At 40.9% G+C, this 23,585-nt stretch overlaps 1 protein-coding gene and 1 non-coding gene across 2 annotated transcripts in view; both read left to right on the forward strand.

The window, feature by feature from the left end:
* Plppr1 (phospholipid phosphatase related 1) overlaps positions 1 to 23,585 on the forward strand; it is a 268,685-nt gene that overhangs the window by 209,497 nt on the left and 35,603 nt on the right. The window contains exon 3 of the mRNA XM_060379893.1: positions 9,888 to 10,076. Coding sequence (XP_060235876.1) covers positions 9,888 to 10,076 — 189 coding nt within the window. The remainder of the gene's footprint in view (positions 1 to 9,887; positions 10,077 to 23,585) is intronic.
* Positions 4,871 to 4,977, forward strand: LOC132653440 (U6 spliceosomal RNA). Its single transcript, XR_009591179.1, has one exon. It is a non-coding gene; the product is annotated as a U6 spliceosomal RNA (small nuclear RNA).

Here is a 23,585-nt window from a genome sequence, read left to right on the forward strand (position 1 = left end):
AGACCAATGGTAATATCTCATGTTGCTTTGCAGACCTGTGGTGGCTCCCTGGCCCTAGATCATATGGAAATAGCCCATGCCTTGCACTTTAGCTTTTCTTTAATAACCAATATCTTCTGAGAATGACATTGTCCACCCATGCAGGTTAATTATGTTCAAATGTATTTATTAAGACAGGTACTCACTCTGTAGCCAAGCAGTACTTCAGACTGACTATATAGCTTAAGCTGGCCTTGAACTCATGGTGAAATCCTTGCCTCAGCCTCTTAGGGTTAGGCATGATGGTTAGGCAAGATAGGATGATAACTCTTTTTTCCCCACTTGTTTGTTTATTTAATCACTTTGCAGCCTAATCCCAGGACCTTCCCTCCTCTCCTCCCAGTCCCGCTCTCATGTCCTCCTTCCTCCACTTACCATTATCCTTCTTCTCAGAGAAGGGGAGGTCCACCCTGGCACCTAAAGTTGTAATAGAACTAAGCACTGGCCTCTCCCACTGAGGCCAGACAAGGCAGCCCAGCTAGGGGAAATGGATCCAAATGCAGGTGCCAGAGACAGCCCCTACTACCATTATTAGCATACCCACTTGATGACCAAGCTGCACATCTGCTACATATGTGTAAGGGTCTAGGTCCAACCTGTTTAGACTCTTCAGTTGGTGGCTCAATCTCTGTGAGCCCCCATAGGCTCAGATTAGTTTACTCTGTAGGTCTTTGTGTGTTGTTCTTGACCCATCCACCTCCCACAATCATTCCTATGGAATACTACTCTGCTTTTAGAAACAAAGACAATGCAATTTTCAGGCAGATGGAACTAGAAAAGATCATCCTGAGTGAGGTGACCCAAACCCAGAAAGACATGCATGGTATATACTCACTTATAAGTGGATATCAGCCATAAAGTACAGCATAACCATACTACAATCTATGAACCCAAAGAAGCTACATAAAAAGGAGAGCTCAAGAGAGGATGCTTGAATCTCATTCAAAAGGGGAAATAATAGATATCTTGAGTATATGGAAGGAGGGAACCAGATGGGAGAGAGGGTAACGAGGGTAAGGCTCAGGTGTAGGGAGAGTGGAGGTGGGATGGGTGGAAGGTCCAAGAGAGAGAAACTGGCTGGGTGGTGCATCTCTGGGAGGACAGGGGAGCCTCCCAGGAGGCTATGGGGGTGACCATAGCTGAGACTCCTAGCAGCAAGGGATATGGAGATTGAAGTGCCCAACTCCTATAGCCAGGAAGGATTTCCAGTGGAGGAAAGGGGGTCACCAACTCACCCATAAAACCTTCGACCCAAAATTTGTCCTGCCTACAAGAAATGTAGGGATAAAGATAGAGCAGACATTGAGGGAATGGCCAACCAATGACTGGCCCAACTTGAGACCCACCCCATGGGAGAGAGCTAACCCCTGACCCTATTAATAATACTCTGTTATGCTTGTAGACAGTAGCCTAGCATAATTGTCTTCTGAGAGGCTTCATCCAGTGGCTGATATAAACAAATGCAGAGACCCACAGCCAAACAATAGGCTGAGGATGTTAATTCTTAACAGCAAATGGTATAGAGGGCCCGAAATCCCAAAGATTGCAAGAACAGACAGGGCAAATTTCAGTGATGATGATAAGATCACATGAGTCATGAGTAAGGCAGGGGCAAGTGATGAAAGAAAATGGGATAAATAAAAGGGGACCTGAAATCATAAAAGTTGGCTACCAGCTGGATATGGTATGAATTGAAGGAAGGAGGATCCTAAGATAATATTGATATTGCTAAGTGATTCAGGCAGTAGTGGATGGATGTAGAAAGAGAGAGAACAAAAGAGAAAAGAAAAATGTTGCTTCAACATCTTCAGTATCTCTGAACACTGTTTTTCCAGGATGGCAATCACCAAGAGGCAACAGCGGAGATGTGAGGGTATTTGGAGTTGGCGTAAGAATTGAAGTGACAGAAAGAACTGAAACCTCCAAAAGATAAAGAAGAGAAAGATAATTACAGGGTTGTGGAGGAAAGAGCTTTGGAGGGCACCATCATTTATGACTTAGGCTGAGGGAAAAGAAGAAAACAAAGCCCTTGAAAGAAGTGTCAGGAGAAGGAACTCAGTAGCTTTTAAAAGGAGAATGGAGTCAACCTCTACTCTCACACTAAAGTCACATGCAGGAAAAATAGATATTTAAAAGCAAGAAAAAGAACTGAACCTCTACCAAGTTCAGGGCATTGTGCTAAGCATTTTCTACGTGTCATCTCACTTTGCTAATTACAAGTGTTAAAGTATAAAAGGGTAGTAAAATGGCACTAGAGGTTCAGCTCCTGCAAGGCTCTACCATTCACTGGTTCTGAGAGCTCAGGAAAGAAACCCCCCTTCTCTATGTGACAATAGCTCATTATACTCATAGGGTGAGTGTGTCATAAAGATGGTGCATTTAAAGTTATGTCATCATGTTACCTGGTTGATGATTGTACATCATTGTCTTTCTTTTGGCTTATTTTTAAAAATTATTTATTTTTATTAATTATAATTTATTCACTTTGTATCCAAGCTGTAGTCCCCTCTCTCATCCTCTCCCAAACCCATCATCCCTCCCTCTTCCCTCCATGCCCCTTCCCTAGTCCACTGATAAAGGAGGTCCTCCTCCCCTTCCATCTGACCCTAGTCTATCAGGTCTCATCAGGACTGGCTACACTGTCTTCCTCTGTAGCCTGGTAAAGCTGCTCCCTGCTCAGGGGGAGGTGATCAAAGAACCAGCCACTGAGTTCATGTCAGAGACAACTCCTGTTCCCCTTATAGTATGTGAACAGTAGCAGTTTCATTCCATCATGTGTTCATACCTGAAAAGCTTTCTTGGTAATTCTGAAAGAAAAGGGGCTGAACTCACGTATGCCAGATTTCTCATTTCATGTTCCACGCTTATCTCAGGAGGTTGCCTTTCCCAACCACATCTTAATTCCCTGCTACTTCAAAGACGCAGGTCTGCATTACTTAGCCATAGGCTTGCTAAAGGACATCTTCCAACTCATCGTTGCCCAGTGTTTCTGAAAAACTAACCTGAGAGAAACTAGTTTTGGAGAAATATTGAAACACATTCATTCCATTCATGATGCTAGAAAATGGTGTTTTCTCGGGACAAGATACACACTTTTCATTAATCCTCATTATAACCTAAAGAAATAGGTATGACCATTAGGAATTCCTTTTACAAATGAAGAAACTGAGGCATAAAAACATAGGTCCTAGTAAAAGCAGGGAGCCTAAACTCTTAACCCCACGAACAATCTCCTAAGCAGACACTGTGCTGTCTTCTCCATTCTCTTTGCACCTACTTTTCCCCCACCAGCAGCTCCTTCCCTGCTCTTCTGTTAAGACCTTCCCTTCCACTTCATTGGCCACCTGCATGAATTCTACTTAGGATAAGATGACACTCTGTGACAGTTCACATGATCTGCTCCTAGTGTGGACAAGGGCTACCAGAATTGTATGGAAAGTCTTGAAGAGCTTGTCTGAGTTCAGAGGGAGAGTTGTCAGTTTTTTATCATTAGTAGTCCATGACCACATTAGAACCCCAAAACCTCATTAGAAATGGAAATGTTTATTGACTTGAGTAAGGTTACGATGGAATTCTTCTGTGCTTCAGGATCCCTAAATTTTGCTCCCCAAAATTGGGAAGGTTGGCACAGAACACTAAAGTTGTCAACTATATACACCCTTACACTTGACACCAGATAGACCAGATACTAGTCCTTTCATCCTAGCTTTACTCCTTGCTTCTTCACACACACACACACACACACACACACACACACACACACACACACCACTGTCACTACTTGCAGCCCTGATATCCCAGCTTGCGCCACATCTATAAATCAGTGATCTACAATCACTCTAAACTTTTAAACTTCTTTGTTTACTTTGTTCAGCTTTGTGACTCTCTTGTTACAATCCTTTGTGACATTTACTTTAATCAGCAGAGATCTGGGTAGAAAAATTGCACTATCAACCATTAGAGGCTGGGTTTCTGGTTTTCCTGACATCTGCCTCCCAAATCCTTGTGGTACAATTATCATGCTATGCACTTTCTTGTATGAGACTGTTATTCAGAGGGAAGAAGGACTGAAATAAAGTCTCTGGTATGTGGTCTCCCTCCTCTTATTGTCATTCTTCATCCATAATTGCCTCTGTCACAGTGACATCTTCACCTCTTCCTCCAGTGCCCAGCCTGGAACTGTCACACCATCTGCTTGTGTGACAACAACATTATGGGCTCCCTCCATGCATCCCAAAATGGGCACAGGAAGGAATCAGAGTTGGCAAGAATGCCAGCTGGCACTGGTTGCACAAACCTAGACAGTGATGAATCATGACCCAGGACAGGGAGGATGGCTAACGGCTAATTGTAGATCACATCAGTGTAGTGGGGCCAGCCTCTCTGTTCCTGGGCACAGCTTATTCTGCATGGTTTCTGCTCCTATAAAACAGCATTGGCTTCTTTTTATTATGTTGACACAGAAGAATGTTCAGTGGGGAAGAAGAGTACAGAGTTCTGAATTGTTCTACTTTTCCCTTCTCCAAAGGAACATTGAGGAACATTTTAGGGAGTTTAAGAACTGCTTGGAAATAATGGGAATGTGTTTCTAGCTGTTTCGGTGGGGAAAAAGCAAAGGCAAATGATCTCAGTCTGGTGGGTCAGTCTGTAGAAGCTGCTGGAGTTCCTCCCTACACCCATCCATCAAGTCTCAACCATTTTTTCTTCTTTGTGTCTTGTAAATGATTGATTAATTGATTCATTCATTCATTCATTCATTTATTCATTCACATCTCTCTGAGTGCTACTTCCAGGATTATATCCATCAGGCAGCTGTTCAAGATTTACCCTAGTGCTCACTTCTGCAGCACATACACTAAAATTGGAACGTTACAGAGAAGATTAGCATGGCCCCTGTGCAAGGATGACACACAAATTCATGAAACGTTCCATATTTTTTTCCAAAACAATCCTGTAAAACAACAGATCATCTGGAGGTATGTCCATCCCTGATCTCAAGCTGTACTACAGAGCAATCATAACAAAAACTGCATGGTATTGGCATAGAAACAGAATGGTGGATCATGAAACCAAATAGAAGAGCCAGAAATAAGCCCACACACCTATGAATACTTGATTTTTGACAAAGAAGCCAAACCAATACAATGAAAAAAAGACAGCATCTTCAACAAATGGTACTGGTCCAACTGGAGGTCTACATGCAGAAGAATGAAAATAGATCCATATTTATCACCCTGCACAAAACTAAAGTCCAAGTGGATCAAAGACCTCAACATAAAACCAGACACACTAAATCAGTTAGAAAAAAAAAAAGTGGGGAAGAGCCTTGAACTCATTGGTACAGGAGACAACTTTCTGAACAGAAAACCAAGAGCACAGGCTGTAAGAACAACAATCAATAAATGCGACCACATAAAACTGAAAAGCTTCTGTAAAGCAAAGGACACTGTTGTCAGAACCCTGAGATTCACCTTACACCCATCAGAATGGCTAAGATCAAAAACTCAAGTGACAACACATGCTGGAGAGGTTGTGGAAAAAGGGGAATCCTCCTCCGTTACTGGTGGGAATGTAAACTTGTACAACCACTATGGAAATCAATCTGGCACTTTCTCAGACTATTAGGAATAGTGCTTCTCCAAGATCCATCTATACCACTCCTAGGCATATATTCAAAAGATGCTCAAGTACACAACAAGGACATTTGCTCAACCATGTTCAAAGCAGCTTTATTCGTAATAGCCAGAACCTGGAAACAACCCAGATGTCTCTCAATTGAGGAATGGATACAGAAATTGTGGTACTTTCACACAATGGAATACTACTCAGCAATTAAAAACAAGGAAATCATGAAATTTGCAGGCAAATGGTGAGATCTAGAAAAGATCATCCTGAGTGAGGTATCTCAGAAGCAGAAAGAAACACACGGTATATACTCACTTATAAGTGGATAGTAGACCTATAAGATAGGATAAACATACTAAAATCTGTACACCTAAAGAAGATAAACAAGAAAGAGTACCCAAGGTAAGATGATCAATCTTCACTTAGAAGACAAATGGGATGGACATGGGAAGTAGGAGAAGACAAGTAACAGGACAAGAGCCTATCACAGAGGGCCTCTGAAAGACTCGACCTAGCAGTGTATCAAAACAGATGCTGAGACTCATACCCAAACCTTGGGCAGAGTGCAGGGGGAGTTAGTATGACCCAGAGAGAACAGGAGCTCCACGAGGACCAAATATATGTGGGCACAGGAGTCTTTTCTGAGACTGTTTCTAAAGTCCAAGTAGATCAAAGACCTCAACATTAAACCAAGAACCATGCATGGATATAACCTAGAACCCCTGCTCAGATGTAGCCCATCACAGCTCAGTATCCAAGTGGGTTCTCTAGTAAGGGGAACAGGGACTGCTCTGACATGAACTCAATGGCTGGCTCTTTAACCTCCTCCTCCCCCACTCCCCCGAGCGAGGAGCAGCCTTGCTAGGCCACAGAGGAGGACATTACAGCCAGTCCTGAAGAGACCTGATAAGCTAGGGTCAGATGGAGGGGGAAGAGGACCTCCCCTATCAGTGGACTTAGAGAGGGGCAGGGAGGATATGAGGGAGGGAGGGTGGGGTTGGGAGGGAATGAGGGAGGGGCTACAGCTGAGATACAAAATAAATAAATTGTAACTAATATAAAAAATAAAAACTTAATTTAAAAAAGGATAACAAAAGGAAGATTTATCCTATAGATTCAAATTTAGGTACATAATGTTAGAGTGTTCTGGGTAATGGTACAATTTGTTGGTTTTGACATTAAAATTAAGACACTTCTATACTGTTTTTCTTCTATGCCTTTGTACTGGTTCTTCGTGTGTGTGTCTGTGTGTGTGCTTGTGTGTGTGTGTGTCTCTGTGTGTGTGTATTTCACTTTCAGTTTTTGCCAAAGGAATTGGGGCACAAACATTCCTACTAAAATAAAATGTTCTTTCCCAGTAGAGGAACTTAGATGCCCCTTTTACTTTTGACTCTGAAATGCCTCCTGCAGATCCTATCTATTCTCCAACCGGGTGTCTCCTAAGAGCTGATAAAGATAAAAAATAGAGGACTGTGCTTCTAGCAATGTGGAAGAAATACACAAAGATAAGTCTTGTGCATAGTTGGAATTTAGACGCTAGCTGTAGGTAAGAGTTCTATCTCGCAGGGGCTGCTTTCGATTGCCTATCTCTCAGCCATATGGTAAATATGCTCATTGAAGATTTTTCCCTGCTGCTATATAATAATCCAAATAATTGAGTCAACAGAGAAGACCAGAAGAAAAGTTGGTGATTTGCAAATAGTGCCAATAAACAACTTCACGTCTAGAGAGACACAGAAGGCCTTCTGGAGATTATTGAATTGGTCATGAATTGTAATCAAAGGGCCAGTGGACAGAAAATATCAGACATTAGAAAACTAAATCCTCTAGAGTCAGAAACTAGTCATACATACAAACTAGACAATGAATGGAGTGTGATGTGGCCTTCGGAGTAAGAGGAAAAGTGGTGACTGAGGTGGCCAAAAGAAAGACATACATATTGGATGATGGGGAGTCTGTACTTGAAACACACTACAGCTGGGAGATACAAAAAGCCTCTGAGTCAAAGAGGAAAGGCACAGAGAAAGAAGTGAAATTAGAAGAACTGAGGTATTCTTAACCCAAGAACTCCTGAGAAAAATGGTCCTTCCTGCTGTGGTGAGGTAGACCCACAGAGGGATTTCCCCAGAAGGAGAAGCTGTGATGGCTCCATGAGGATGGGCAGGTGTGAGGCTGTGTCAACATTGATGTTAAAGGATCAGAAAAGGATATGACAAATAGTGCCTCTCTCTGCCAGGACTGACCTATTTTTCTCTTCCCTGTTTCCCTGCCTTTCTGGATAGGATACAGTTTTAATGCTGCATTACAGATCATTTTTGGTTTAATGGTGTTTTTTAGGGTTGTTTGTTTGTTTGTTTGTTTTTGTTTTTGTTTTGTCTGTTTAAGGAAGTGGGTATTGCTGTTGTTTATGTGGAGATAAAGTGTACGTATTCTAGTCCTGACTTTAACACTAATTGGCTGTGTGACTCTGAATTAGTCATTCTGGGGATGGAATGAGAAATTCAAGGGTAGAGCATGTGATATGGTAGAATGCTTGCTTAGTATGCACCAAGCCTCGAGTTCTTGGCTTCAGCACTCAGCGCTGCACAAGTGGATCATGGCAGCATATGACTATAATCCCAGAACCTGATAGATAGAATCAAGTGGAATAGCAGTTAAAGAGCATCTTTGGCCATATGGTGAGTTCAAAGCTAGCCTGGGCTACATGAGACTGTGGCTCAACAAAAGTTCAGTGTTCCTGAACCCTTAAAACATTATGGCTTCCCTTTCAAAGCCTTACACATACTTGTGAACAAAAACAAGTTTCAATTGAAGCTATGTAAAGACATCTGACTATACTGTTTTCCTATAATGATTGGTTTAGCTTGATACCGTTAAACCAATGAACACTTGAAAGCAGTTTTCTTCACTTTAGTTTCCCCATTTCGTCCATGAACTATCTCAGCACATGCTCAGTTACATGTAGCTAATCCAGCCATAGGCAGCTCTGTTCTCTGGACCTCAGCTCTTGTATCTCTGAGGTGGAGCATGGGAACCAAAGAGTCTACCTTCTCTCCTGACTTCTGCTTCCACAATCTCATAACCATAAAGCCCTGTTTTCTACCCTTTTTCTCTTTCTTTTTCTATTTTTAGATTGCTTTGGTTGTTGTTTGTTTTTGAATTTTGTATTTTTTAGAATTTATTCATTGTGGCTCTGTCTCCATGTGGCCTCCTAAGTAAGAGGATCAGGGACTGCCTCTGTCATGAACTTGGTTGCCTGCTCTTTGATCACTTGCCTCTGGCAATGCGGCCTTGCCAGGCCACAGAGGAAGAGGATCCAGGCAGTCCTACTCACCGTTTTCATTGCTATCTTATCTTGATATTTTGATGTCTTTCAAATACAATGGGAAAAATAATGTTGAACAACTATATCCCATCGATTCCTCATTCTTCTTACAACTACATACACCAAGGAGTATCTAAGAAATTCATAAGTCAAAAATGAAATTGTGTCCCATTATGTCTAAATCTTTTGAAGGCTCTAAGATAGGATCAGCAGCAACGTCCTTGGTTTTCTAGTGGGAAGCATTTTGTAAAAATTTAAAAGCCATTCCTGATGTCAAATACCTGCCAATAGTATAGGGCATAATTCTGAAAAAGTTTCCTAGCCCTGCTACCTTTTCTTTCTTTCTTCCTTCCTTTCTTCCTTCCTTCCTTCATTTCTTTCTTTCTTTCTTTCTTTCTTTCTTTCTTTTTCTCTTTGTTTCTTTGTTCTTTCTTCCTTCTTTCTTTATCATCCTTTCATTCATTCAGTCATTCACTCCTGACCAACATTTTGTATGGTAAGTCTACTTTTAATAATTTCTAAAACTTCTCACACCAACATCCTTCCAACTCTGAAGCCACTGCCCTTTGACCCTTCACCTCCAGCCTGAATGCACATTTCCATCTTGGTTTCCACAGATACTCAAGGACATAGTGGTAGAAGCTCAAGCCGTGCTGGGGTCTGCCCTTCAGATGGGGTCTGCACATTATTTGCTGAAAGGTTTCTACAGCAGGTGTCAGCAGGCAGACAAGCTAGCACACAAACCCAATGCCCAGAGCATGCTGCGCCAGGCTCGTTCACACTCGCCAACACCAACCCCAGAAGTGCTGCAGGGTGATGGGAGGGGGGTGTGCTCTGAGGGGCAAGCCCTGCTCTGAGGCCCTGCTAATGTCGCTGTGTGGCCATGCTCTATTTTCAGCTTGTCATCATGGCCGGGACAGTGCTGCTCGCCTACTACTTCGAATGCACTGACACTTTTCAGGTGCATATCCAAGGGTTCTTCTGTCAGGATGGAGACTTGATGAAGCCTTACCCCGGGACGGAGGAGGAGAGCTTCATCACCCCTCTGGTGCTCTATTGCGTCCTGGCTGCCACCCCAACTGCTATTGTAAGTACAGAAACAGTTCTTTGTTGTCAGGCACCTGGAAGTATTTCCCCATCTGCCTTTTCTCCTTTTTCCTGTCCTCCTGGGGTCTCCCCAGCAAGTAGCCTTATCAACAGTTTCCTGTTTCAGCTGAGACAGACTAAGTGGAAGTTTGAAAAAAAAAAAAAACAAACTTAAAAATAGATCTTGCCCTTTATAAACAGAAGGGTAATTTTTGCTTTTAAGTATCTGGGGCTTTGAAGCTATTTTTTTTAAAGCATGTGTAGATGTCAGAAATCAACAGATACAGTTAGCTTGGCATGTTAAGAATAGCTACTCTCAAAAAAAAATGCTGTGTTTATTCAGAAAGCAGCCTGACTGCTAGTGATGGCTTTGACAAAGACTCAGATCAGAGAAGGGCAGACCCCTCCAGCTGGTACCTCCTGCTGCTGCCACTGAACTGCAGAGGCCAGAGATGAGCAAAATTACTTGACCCAAAATTTGATGTCTCTGCCCCTGTCCAAGTCACATCACACTGAGCTCAGTTGCAACCATACCTTCATTTATTTTATTTTCTCTCTATTGAGGTCAAAAATCAGACAGACAGCCCTGCAGGGAGACTGCTTCAAGGGCACAAAGCCTGCAGATCCATGTTAGCCAGTCAAGTGATTTAACACTTAGACATTATTATTTTACGAGTGTGCTGAAATAAACATATCCGTGTCCAAACACATTGCTGTTACCAGGACAGATTATCCTGAGTATAATTTCTGTTCTCACTCTGTCCTTTCCTTTTCAATAGTTGCTCCACAACTCTCTACCTCACCTCTAACATGTCCTCTGCTCTCTTCAGTCAGGGCCTTAATAAAAGTGCTGGCTGGAATACTGAAGAATGCAGTGATTGCTCAGGCATTCAATTCAAATGCCATTCTGAGTGGCAATGTTTCCCTTACCGTATGATGAAAAGTGATGTTAATTTTGAGGCTCCAGAAGTAGTGAGTCATCATTTTTTATGTTTATTCAAACCATTGATCCAGCCTCAGCAGAGCTTCCTTCACTACCAGGGCTTCAGGAGGAGTGAGAGTAATGTGACGAGGTGCAACCTTATGTATGTGGTGGTTAAAAACATTAGAGCTATAGAGCAGCTTAAGAGAAAGAGAGAGAGAGAGAGAGAGGGAGAGAGAGAGAAGGAGGGAGAGAAGGAGGGAGGAAGAACGCCTCACTGATATCTTCTAGACAAGACAGGGCTGTCACTGGATTTAGAAATGACTTTCTAAAGTTCCTGGCATACCCTTCAGGTCTGGGAATACACAATCTGGTAGGCAACTACCCTCCACCCACCTCATATGTCCTCATCTAAGAATTACAATGTTCCATTGAGAATCCCTGCTATGACCTCTTCTAGAGATGTTGGAACTAGACATAGCGTCTACATCTCCCTTCCCTTATCCTTGCCCACCAGCCCTGAGAAGAGGAGAAAGCATAGATAGAGGACTCACCAATGTGCCTCAGGCAGAAGACTCTAATCCTCAGATAACACAGGAAGAAAGTTTTATCTAGCCTAGTAAGCTCAGTCTAAAATGGGCTGGTGGTGGTTCGACCACTGGACATTTTAGTCTGGTTTTGGATTGTGTTCCTTCATGCTTCATAAGCATATCATTTTCTCACGTGTTCAGACATTGCTGAATGACCCATTGAGTTACTAATACACTTTATTCTTTTCATCCTAGTTCTAAAGAATATTATCATCCTCCATATTTTCACATAACTATTTATAGAGATTTTGCCCATTAAAAAAAGCCAAGATCAATAGAAACATTAATAAAGATGAGAAGAAAGTGAGAATAAAAAAATATGTAATTACTGAATAAAATCAAAAGCAACTTCTTCAAATTATTAAGTGCACATAAAAGCAGAAGAGGAAATGGGGGAAGCTACTTAGAGGGAGGACCCGGCCCAGGGTAAGGAGAGCAGTGGAGGATCAATGTAACCAAGGCACCATAACATGTATGCATGAAAATTTCACAATGGAAAACACTATCTGCATAACTAAAAAAATAAACCATTTTGTAATTGATGTATATTCTACAGGCGTTGCCTAGGTGATCCTCACAGAGGTCCAACGAGGTGGAACAGGCATATTCCAAAGAACACAGAAAGCATGGCCTACAGCTCCCTTCACCTTTCAGTTGAGAACACTGAGGCACAGTTTGTCTACATGATGCCCTGAAGGTTCCATTTTTCTGTAAACAGATGGACAGCAATTCCTATTGGGTCCCATTTTCGTCTTCCCTCTCATATTAGGGGCGTTGCTGGGAACCAAGCATGATCACAGCCAGTGGGTTAATGGCAGAGAAAGGTATCATCCTCAGCCCTGCTAACCACCAGTGATCTTCCCTCAAGACTTCAAAATAAGTGAGCATCAGCAAGCCAGGACTCCTCTGAGCTCTGGGGTGGAGCTGTGTTCACTTTCACCCTCAGTGAGATAGACTCACCCAACAGCAGCCAGCATGGGATCTCAGGGTCTCTGAGGCCCTAGTGCCTCCTTCGGCACACACTCAGAGACCCCAGCTTTTACTGTCTCCACTATGCAGTCACACACCCCAGACTGTGCCCCCAATAACTGTATGACTTCTAGGTGCTTATGTTCTTGTGGGTTCAGTTTTCTCATCTCTACACTTTAAAGGGGGATCAGGCCCAATGATTTCTGAGACCCCTATTGTTCTCAGATGAGAATACAAAAGTGAACATTTGACGGAAATTTCCACACGTTAGAGTCTCAGCAAGTCAAAGCTTCCTTTCTGGATCCACTTCTGTATTTCCATGCATTTACATGGCTCACAGAACTGTACAACTTACTTGTTTCTCCTTGAAAGAATTTCCTGTGCTCCCTGGAGTAGAATGAGGGCAGGACCCCCTTTTGACTGTTGTGCATAGTAGCTATCAGTGAGTTTCAAAAAAAAATAGCTCTACCTGGGTTGTCCTTGGCTTTTTTGTGCACTGGCAACAGTGGCTGAACTGAGTGTCACACTCCTGTGTCTTTACAGATGGACATGAGAAACCCCACTCACAGCTGCAGAGACCCAGGGGAGGAAGGAGGGTAAAGACTGTGCAGTTTGACCTGCCATCTTCCTGTTGTCCCTTTTATGCTTTCCTGTCAGAAAATATCGACCTCATATTGAGATAAGGCCACTTGGGGTGAACTGTGCAAGGCCAAATGCCTCTGCTGTCTCAGATCTTTAGGAAAAGTTAAAGCTTGGAGAATTTATTGTATCCAGAACTGTTTGTCCCATGATGGTAACCCATACTTGAAAGAAACCTCGGGGTGTGGTCCAACTACGTGGGCCGCTTGGATAACTAAGTACTGTCTTGGGCCTTCTGAATAAACTCAAGACTCAGAGGCAAAGGAAGGAAGCCAGAGAGCCTGCTTGGATAAGAGGATTTACTGGGCAGAGAATCTGATTTACCCTTATTTTAGCTCGGTCCCAGTGGCACAAGGCATGAGAAGATAGCTATTAAACCTTTCTCTTGGCCTCACAATGAAGTGACTGGGGAGTATTTAGCATTGGAGAAACAGAACATTTGACTCCCTGCCCAAGAGAATTAAAATTGCCTGCAGCTTAAACACACACACACACACACACACAGCTCAGTAGCAATTTCATCAGAAAGGAAAAGCCAAATACAACTTGACAGCAAGCCACCACTTAGCTGGACTTGCAAATCTTCCTTTTGGCATTTGTACAGGCTCTTTGCATCAAATGTAAAACTATAGTGCAGATCAAAGTGGCCTCCTGGTACTGTGGCCTGTTGGCTGGCTGACGAGGACCACAGCTGCTGAAGTAAAGGAGACATTGTTGGCCCCGCACGTCTTTTGCCTCTTCCGGGCTCTGAACAGTCTCCTCTGTTGAAACTCTCTGACATTTCCTGAGTCACATCCTTTCCCTCTGCATCACACGTGACTTTTTTAAATAATAATAAAAAAAAATCCCTTTACCACTGTTGCTATTATACTTCATCTTTACAGTTTACACTCTGACGGACACACAATCAATTAAGTTTTATGAATTGAAAAAAAAAACTTAAATCAACTTCCACCTTGTCTGTCCATATTACAGATTAATGATCCAGATTTCCCTTGGTGGTGTTTGTTTATTTGTTTGTTGCACTATTTCCAGCTACAACTGGTGACTGGTGACATGTTGAAAAGATTGACCATTTGGTTATTTGGGGATTTTGCTTTGATTTTATTTTTCATTTTTGTCTTAGTTTTAAGAATATTGTTTGCCTAAAAATATGGGCTGGTTAAATTACCTAAAGAGTACAAACGGCTTCACTTTTTTGTTGAGAACAGGATTTTAGTGAAATTATTTTAAGTTTCCGTTTCTCTTGTTCAGCGAAACAAAGGGTGTCAGAGAACTGTGTGTTTTTCAAAAGATACGGTCCTATGTTTCTACAATGTCATATATAGTCTCAACCAGGATGGCCCTCTGAGTGGGTGGATGTGGCTGCTGGATCAAATCAGATGGCGATCTCTAGTATTCAATCGCAGACATGGAATGGTTTACAAAAAACGCTATCATACAGTGTTTCCCACTAAAGCTGAAAAAGGCACTGGAAGTGCCCAGTGATGATGTCTGTTGTTCTTATCTATGTATGATAAAGCAACAGTCAACAATTTTCTGGCAGACGAAAGTTCTGCAAGTAAAGGAAGCAGAGCCTCCTGGCAGATCTGGAGTGGTGTGTAGCACTCATTGTGAAAAAGAAAAGCCCAGGATTAAGGATACTCTCATAATGCCGGCAGGAGAATCTGTACTTTTTTTCTCATTTCCTGAGTCACCTTTAAAGTCTACAAAAATTTTGGATGCTCCTGACGATGGATGTCTCCCAGGCAATACTGAGCATTAGATACATAGTAGCTGAAGGTGCTGTGCAAGCTGCCGAGGAAGAATAGAAGTCAGTAGTTATACCCAGCTGTAAGCCCATGAACCACAACAATAACCCACATGGAAAGATGTACTGAAGGGTGAAATAGTGGCACTTATGTCTTGGAGATAACCAACAACCATCTAATTGGACTTAAGGCCTGCTCCATAGTGGAAATTATGCCTGGTGTGTAAACTTAGCCAACTTATCTTAGCTGGCAAAGCCATGGACCATCGAGGAGAATCTGTTACTGCCATTCTTCTAACCAGTATGTTCTCTAACTGCATTCTATGCCCACAGATAAGTCTAATTCTCAGACAGGAATTTACGACTGGCCAAATGCAGAAAACAACTCACTGTGGGTTGCCTGGTCCCAGCTGGTCCATCTACAATAAAGCCCATACTTCTAAAGCTCAGAAAATGGCATGCAAAAGGAAGAAGAAAGATTGTAAGAGCCAGAGTACCAGGATGCCTGCCACTTGATAGTATCTTTGATATACGACAGGGAAACTGTACCTTTGAAATCCCAACAATATGGCTGCCTAAACAAGACCTGAAAAGCAATACAAGTTTTCATGCCAGTGTGAATGGGGGAAATCTCACAAGGCCTCATTACCTATATGAAGAGCCTCAAGCAATTTGATGACTGATAAGAGAGGGAGAATCATTCTTCCCTAGAGAGGATCTCCTTAATCGATTATCTAATGCCAAATGGTCAGCCCTAAGTATTTATACATATCAGCAAAACTAAATACTCAGAAGACTCACTTCACAGGAAGTACAGCTATAGTGGGAAGTGAAAGCATAAAAAAAGATACTACATGCAAATAAAAGTTGAAATGGAACAGGTGCACTGGGAAAACATTATACCCAAAACTGAGAGCTTGGGAATATTTTTGTACAGTTTTACAATTGTAATCTGAAAAGTCTGAAATCCCCACCCCCAAATCTTGTGAAAACCGATATTCTAAAAGTTTCAAGTTTTAGAGCATTTCAAAATTTTGGATACTCAGTTTGTGACCATACTTGAACAAAATTATCTTTAAGCCACAATATGTAAGCAGGAACAAAGGAGATCATTATACAACAGCAAAAGGGGCTCGTTCAGCAAGAGGATACAACATTTGCAAACACTACACACTGGCTCACATAAATGCATGAAACAAATAAACAGCAAGAGATCTTAGTACCCCACTTCTTTCCTTGAACAGATACTGTAGAAATAAGACCAATAAGGAAACATATGGCTTTATGCTAGACCTGATAGACCTGTCAGGCTGATATAGGAGATCCTGTTTTATAGCTGATATAGGAGATCCTGTTTTATAGCCACAAAATGCAAATTTTGTAACATGCATGGAACATTGTCCAGGAGAGATCATATTAGGCCACAAAACGATTCTTCACATTTAAGACTAAATCATGTCTGTTTGTTGTTTTTTTTTCCTGAGCACAGTCATATAAATCCACATGAGAAAAATCAGAAAACTAACAAAATCAGAAAATTCACAAGTACATGTAAACTAAGCAAAATGCTTCACAACAACAAATTTGTCAAAGAAGAAATTAAAGGCTTTTTTTTTTTAAATTTCCTGAGGCCTGGGGAGACTGTTTGGTGGGTAACATGATGACCTAACTTTGGATCACCAGCACCTGTCTCAAAACTTTCTGTGCGTCTGTAAGCCCTGCTGCCATGGCAGGCAGAGACAGTTGGATCACCAGAGGTCACTGGATAGCTAATCCAGCCAATCTCTGAGCTCCAGGCTCAGTGAAAAACACCACTTAAAATAAGAGAGACAGTGATGAGGAAGACGCCTGAGGATGGGCTCTGGCTTTCACTTGCACATGTACATACAGACAAAAGACAGAAATGCTGGAAAACAACATACCATAATTCGTAGAACGAAACCATTACAATTCTAGGAGTGAATTTTACAGCTACATACCTTAGTCAACAGAGAGGAAAGATATCAAATAAAACATAATGTTATGGCTCAAAAAATTAGAAAAAATATACATAAAGGATATGTCATAGAAAAATAAATGAAAAAAACATTAGAAAAATTCAATAAAGCCTAAGAGTTAGTTTGTTTGCAGATATAAAGAAGATTTGCAGGGCTTTATCTCTTTTTGAAAGGAGAAAAGAGACAAGACCCCAAAAATCAGAAAAGGAGACACTAAAAATGATACAAAAGAAAGACAAAGAACAATTAGAAGACTATTATAAACAACTATAAATTGTATAATCTAAAAGAAATGTATATATTTGTTAATACATATAACACACCCAAATGGAATCATAAAAAAATAAAAATATAAATAGACAATAAAAAAGAAGAGTGAATCAGGAACAAAAAGTCCAACCAACAAAGAAAAAAAGATCAAAAACTGAGTGCCTTCTCTACTGAATTCCACCAAATGTTAAAAGAAGAGTGAGTATCAGTTGTTCAGACTCTCCCAAGAAATTAAAGAGAACATACATGCAATCCTATTTTATGAGGCCAGAATTACCCTAGTATTAAACCCAACAAGCACAGAAAGAGATCTTCAGGTCACTATTGCTGATGAAAAGAGATGTGAAAGTCCCCAACAAGATGTTACCAAATTGAACTCAGCAGCACTTAGCTTCAAATCTTCAGATAACCTGGAAAAACTACATATGCCAGGAGGGAGGGGTCGTGTAACACTAAATATGTTTGAAAAAGTCTTAGGGACTCATATTATTTATATTTATAAATATATTTATTTATATTTATTTATATAAACTCATATTTATTTATATACCTAAAACTACATGTAATATATAAAAGTGTGCAGTGTGCCATTTGTGCTGACAGTGATCCCATCTAACAAAATCCTAAGTACCAGGAATGAGAAAGTTTCTTTCAAGTTGTTGGTCAGGGTAGTCCAAGAATCTTCCAACAGAATATAGGCTTAATATTTCCCTTGGTTCCATCTTAGAAGTTGAAAGTAAGTCCCTGTTACTAAAGATGGCATACACTTTGGACATAAGAGTTGAAAGATTCAAGCTTGGTCTAGCCTGAAAACCTCCTTCCAGAGGTTTAGCTTTCAAAGTACCAGAAGGTCTTGTGCAAGCTGCAAAGAGAGAAAAGCAATTAATAATCCTACTAGCTGTGGCATCTATGAACCACAATAAAAGCCATCATGGCAAGATACCCCTAACGGTAAAATAGTGGCATTCGTATCCTGGTAATAACCAACGGCTGTCTAATTGGGCTTAAGTCCAACTCTACTCGAGGGAAATCATTCCTGGTACTAAAAGTTTACCTAGAGCCAGTGAGATCATGGATCTTAGGGAAGAACCTATTACTCTCATTTTAGTAGAATATCATAATCCCTAGCTGCATTTTAAAATTATCCTTTAAAAAGTATTTTATTCTTCTCTCTTACAGTACATTTCTATGCTGTGGCAGTTTCCCCTCCCTTCACTCTTTCCAGTCCCTTGCCTCACCTCCCCTCTTCTGCAGATCCACTCCTGCTCTGTTTCCCTTAAAAGAGAGAGAGAGAGAGAGAGAGAGAGAGAGAGAGAGAGAGAGAGAGAGAGAGAAGAAAAAGAGCTGGCCTCCCAGGGATATCCACTGAACTTGGCCTAACAAGATACAGTAAGACTGGGCACAAACGTTCATATCAAGGTTGGATGACATAACTCAACAGGAGGAAAAGTGTCACAAGCACAGGAAAAAGAGTCAGAGATACTCCCTCCTCCCACTGTTGGGAGTCCCACAAGAACATCAAGATACACAACCACAAGATATACACAGAGGACCTAGCTCAGACCCTATAAGATCCACGTTGCTTCAGCCTCAGTGAACCCCAATGAGCCCTGCTTAGTTGATTTTGTGGGCCTTGTTCTTGTGGTATTCTCGATCCCTCTGGCTCCTACAATCCTTCCTCCCCCTCTTCTGTGTGGTTCTCCTGGTTTCCACTTGGTGTTTGCCTGTGGATTTCTGCATCTGCTCCCATCAGTTGCTAGATGATGTCCTTCTAATGACAACTGGACTAGGCGCTGATCTATGAGTATAGCAGAATATCGTTAGGAATCATTTCTAATGATTTTTTGCCAGTTATGTTTAGTTCTATCCTGGATCTCAGGGCTTTCCTGCCTCTGACTTCTGGCTCTCCAGACAGTGTTAGACATGGGCTTCCTCTCATGACATGGGCCTCAAGTTGGACCAGTCATTGGTTGACCACTCCAACAAGTTCTGCACTGCCATTACCTGAGCAGATCTTGCAGACAGACAGACTGTAGGTCAAAGATCTTGTGGCTGTCTTGATGTTGCAGTGTCCCTGACTGGAGTCTTGCCTGGTTATAGAATATGGCAGTTGGGTTTCATATCCCCATTACTAGGAGACTGCAATAGAGTCACCTTCAGAGATACCAGGGAGTTTTCACTGTGCTAGGTTTGAACATCGTACCCCGAATGTCCCCAATTAAACTTATCCTTATACCCACAGATGAGTGTAGCTTTCAAGCCTCCATCAAACAGCTTCTCTTTGCTGCAGACAATGACCGTTGTCAGAATTGATTGATAATTGACCAGAATTGACCCAGCTTCATTGGATACGACACAACTCTTGCAGCTAATGTCCCTCAGGGCATATCATGGAAGTAAGGACAGAAAGAGTATAAGAATCAGAGGACCAGGATGTCTGCTGTGAGAATGTGTCCTCTAGAAAAGACAGGGAAGCTACACCCAGGATATCTCAACCACATGGCTGCCTAAGCAATGTCTAAACAAGAACAGTAGCAACAGACATGCTAGCACAGAGAGGGGAAATCACATCACAGAAGGCTACATCCATGAACAACTAATGAGAGGAAGAGGATCAGCCCTCTAACCAGTTATCCACTTCCAAGCAGTCAGTCCTGAAATCATTTATACACAAGTGACACCAAATAGACACAGCAAACTCTGTTTGTATATTTATACTGATATACGCAATAATAATCAAAGAAAATGGGTCATGAATTTGAGAGGTAATAACTATATAGGGATGTGAGAGGGATTGGAGGGAAGAAGGGGATGGGAGAAATGATATTATTACATTTTATTTATTTTTATTTTACTCTTTTTTGTGATATAGCAAAATCCAAGGATGTAAGGATGGTTCAACATATGCAAATCAATACACATAATAACATCACATTAATAGAATAAGAGACAAAAATACGATTGTTTTAAAAGATAAAAGTGTTTAACAATATTAATATTTAATATTCTTTCATTATAAAATGCCCAGTAAGTTGCCTGAGTACAATAAAAATTATATATATAATTATATATTATAATTTTTTTATATATATATATATATATATATATATATATACTTTAACTGAACAGGGTTCTCAGGTCTCATCACTTCTACTTAGCAAGTAATTAAGTAACAAAAAAAATAAAAGGTATCTAAACTGGAAATGAAGAAAGTATGTTGTGCCTCTTTGTAAACAACAAGGTCTTCTATTTCAAAGATTCAAATTATGCCACCCAAAATTGTGACAATAAGCCAATTCAGTAAAGCTAAGGTATGTAAATTTAGCATATAAAAGTCACTAGCATTTCTATATACCGAAAGCTCTCTGAAAAAATGAATCAAGAAAGCTATGTACAATAGATACAGAATTTAAATAATATTAAATCTAAGAAGGTCAGAACAGTGTCTTCAGGACATGACCACTGAACATTCATGAACTCAGAGCAGCTTCGGTCTCCTGTGAACAGGCAAGCATGGGTGGGAGAAGAATTGATGAGGAGAGAAGAATCGATGAGGACCCAGCCCTAGCTGAGGAGCTGTTGGCAACTGACTGCCAGGAGAGTCAGTTCAAAGTATTATAAGAAGCTGAGGAGGGTAAAATGCACTTGGAAGTGCTGGATGAGGTTGACCAGGCTCCAGTAGATGGCCACACAGCCGTGTACATGTGGGCATCACTAGCTGAATTCAGTAGGTTATTTCAGAAATAAAAGGATGACTGAGGAAGTGGCACAGAGGTTAAGGGCACTTGCATTTGCTGCTCTTCCAGAGGACCCACTTTCAATTTCCAGCCCACAATTATCTGTAACTCCAGTTCCAGGGGAGCTGATCTTCAAAGGCTCTGCATGCACCATCATGCATAGACATACACAGGAGTAAATGGTGTTGGGGAAGCTGGAAATCCACAGAGGAATTAAATTGGACTCTAAGCTCATACTTTATAGAATGATAAACTCAAAACAGATTAAGGATTTAATGCAAACTCTGTAAGTGTTAAACTGCTAGAGGAACAAAAGTAAATTTGATGGCAGAGAACTTATTGATGGTTTCTTAGGTGTGACCCCAAAATCACAACCAATGAAAGAAATAGAGAGAAATAGAATTGTAAACTAAAATCTTTCTGTCTAACCAAGCAAACAATTGCTATAAAAAAAATCATACAGAAAATGGAAGAAAATTATATACAACTATATATGTTGCAAGTGATCTATATCTAAAATACAAAAGAACTCAATAATTCTTCAATTAAAAGTTGTCAGACGACTTGAACAAAACACATGCAGAGTTTTCAACATCATTACTCACTATGGGAGTGCAAACTAAAGTAGCAATGAGATATTGACTCAATTCCTATTAGGCAGGCATTCCAAAAGACATAGATAGATAGATAGATAGATAGATAGATAGATAGATAGATAGATAGATAGATAGATAGATAGATAGATAGATAGATAGATAATGAGGTGATGGTGTGAAGATTTAGCAAACGGGGGACCTTATAACAAGGGTCTGTAAAGGTGTGAACTATGAAAGTCTATGGAAAAACAATATGGATACTCCTTGAAAACGAAAACATGAAACTGCCATGTGGTCCATCAGTTCCAAAGGAAATGAAGTCAGTATATTGACACATCTGTACTCACACACCTATTACAGCCCCATTCATAATAGCCAAAACGTCAAATCATTCCAAACATCCATCGACAGACAAATGCATAAATAAATGTGCTGTGCTCAATGGAATACAGTTAACTATAAACACTTAGGGAGTCATTTGTGACGTGGATGAGCCTGCAGGACACCATTATGTGGCACAAACTAGACACAGAAAGAATTATCGCATCATCTCACTCATATGTGGAATATAAAAGTTTACCTCACCAAAACAGAGAATAGAATGGTGATGACTCTGGACCAAGGTGGTCGGGGAGAGAGCTCAAGGAGATATTGTTCAAAAGATTCAAAGTTTCAGCTAACTAGATACATCCAATAAACCTGCAACAGTCAACAACATGACTACCAAGACACTGGGATCTTGAAAAATGCTGAGGGGATGCTAAATGCTCACACTCCAAAGTGATGACAGTGCTTGATAAGAAACATGTTAACTAGAGTCAGAGATTATAATTATAAATACATGTTAGAGCATCCTGCCGAACATGTTAAATGCATATAATTTTATCTGTTAAAAATAGTTTTGATTCTGTGAGTAAATGCAACAAGACATAGAGCACACACAAAAAGTATCACCATGTTTCAGTATGGTTTATAGATTTGCACTTGAGTTTTTGTATGTGAAAAATGACGAACCAAGTGTGGCAGTTGCCCTCATGACTTACAGTGTGCTTACCACTGTATAAAAGGTTATGTATCATTTAGTATTGTGGCTAGCATACCTGGAAAATAAAAATGCACTGATGGAATTTATCTACAGTTCGTTCTTGCCAGAGCTAGTTTGGCCTTGACCACTTCTCACTGGAGGACACTCCAATTTGCCATGATTGATACAGAGTTTGTTGGCCAACAATCAGAGAGGCCCAAATAAGTAAGGCAGCCAAAACTGAACACATGGAGACTCCCATGTGCTCCAGATGCTCTTTGTACAGATGATGGATTGAGACAGAATGGTCCAGCAGAAGTACAGATGGAGGGGCCAAGGCACTGCCAAAACCAGAGCTGTAAATCTGCCATCGTGAGCAAAATGGCATCCATTGTGGACTGCAAGCTTGGCAGAGAGCAAAGCTATCCTTTACCTTTACAGGCCTGCATCCTGAAGCAAAATCATCCCCTACAAGAACAGAAGATCCCGTGAGTGGAGAAATAAGAAAGGCATGTGTAGTTAGGAAGATCTGTCCATAAAGCCCGCATACACACCGTAATAAGGGGCTGGATTGCTCCATCAGAGTTTTACAAAAAGTCAGGCTTATGACTATAAAATGACTCTTGATCCGTTCTTTCTCCATCTCCTTCTTTTAGTATTTAGGCAGTCAGCATATTCCAGGTATTGCCAGTATCTGGATATACATATTGAATCTATGTTATCTTTTTTATTAATTTTTATTGAGCATACAAAATAATGAGGTTCATTATAAATATATAAATTAAAATATGTTCCTGGTCCACTTTTTCTCTTTTATGTTCCATACTTCCTTTGTGATTTGAATGTTGGCTGGCAAGATTATCTTTTTATTAATTTTCACATATATATGTGTAGATTTATAAGAATTAGCAGAGTCTCCCAGCTACAAGATACATTTTACACTAAGGATGAAGACTGACATGCAAATCTGGGTTTTCTAGAGTTGGGTAATCCCTTCTTCCGTCTTGGGTTTCCCA

Source organism: Meriones unguiculatus, chromosome 3 (genome assembly GCF_030254825.1).
Source record: "Meriones unguiculatus strain TT.TT164.6M chromosome 3, Bangor_MerUng_6.1, whole genome shotgun sequence".
NCBI lineage: Eukaryota > Metazoa > Chordata > Mammalia > Rodentia > Muridae > Meriones > Meriones unguiculatus.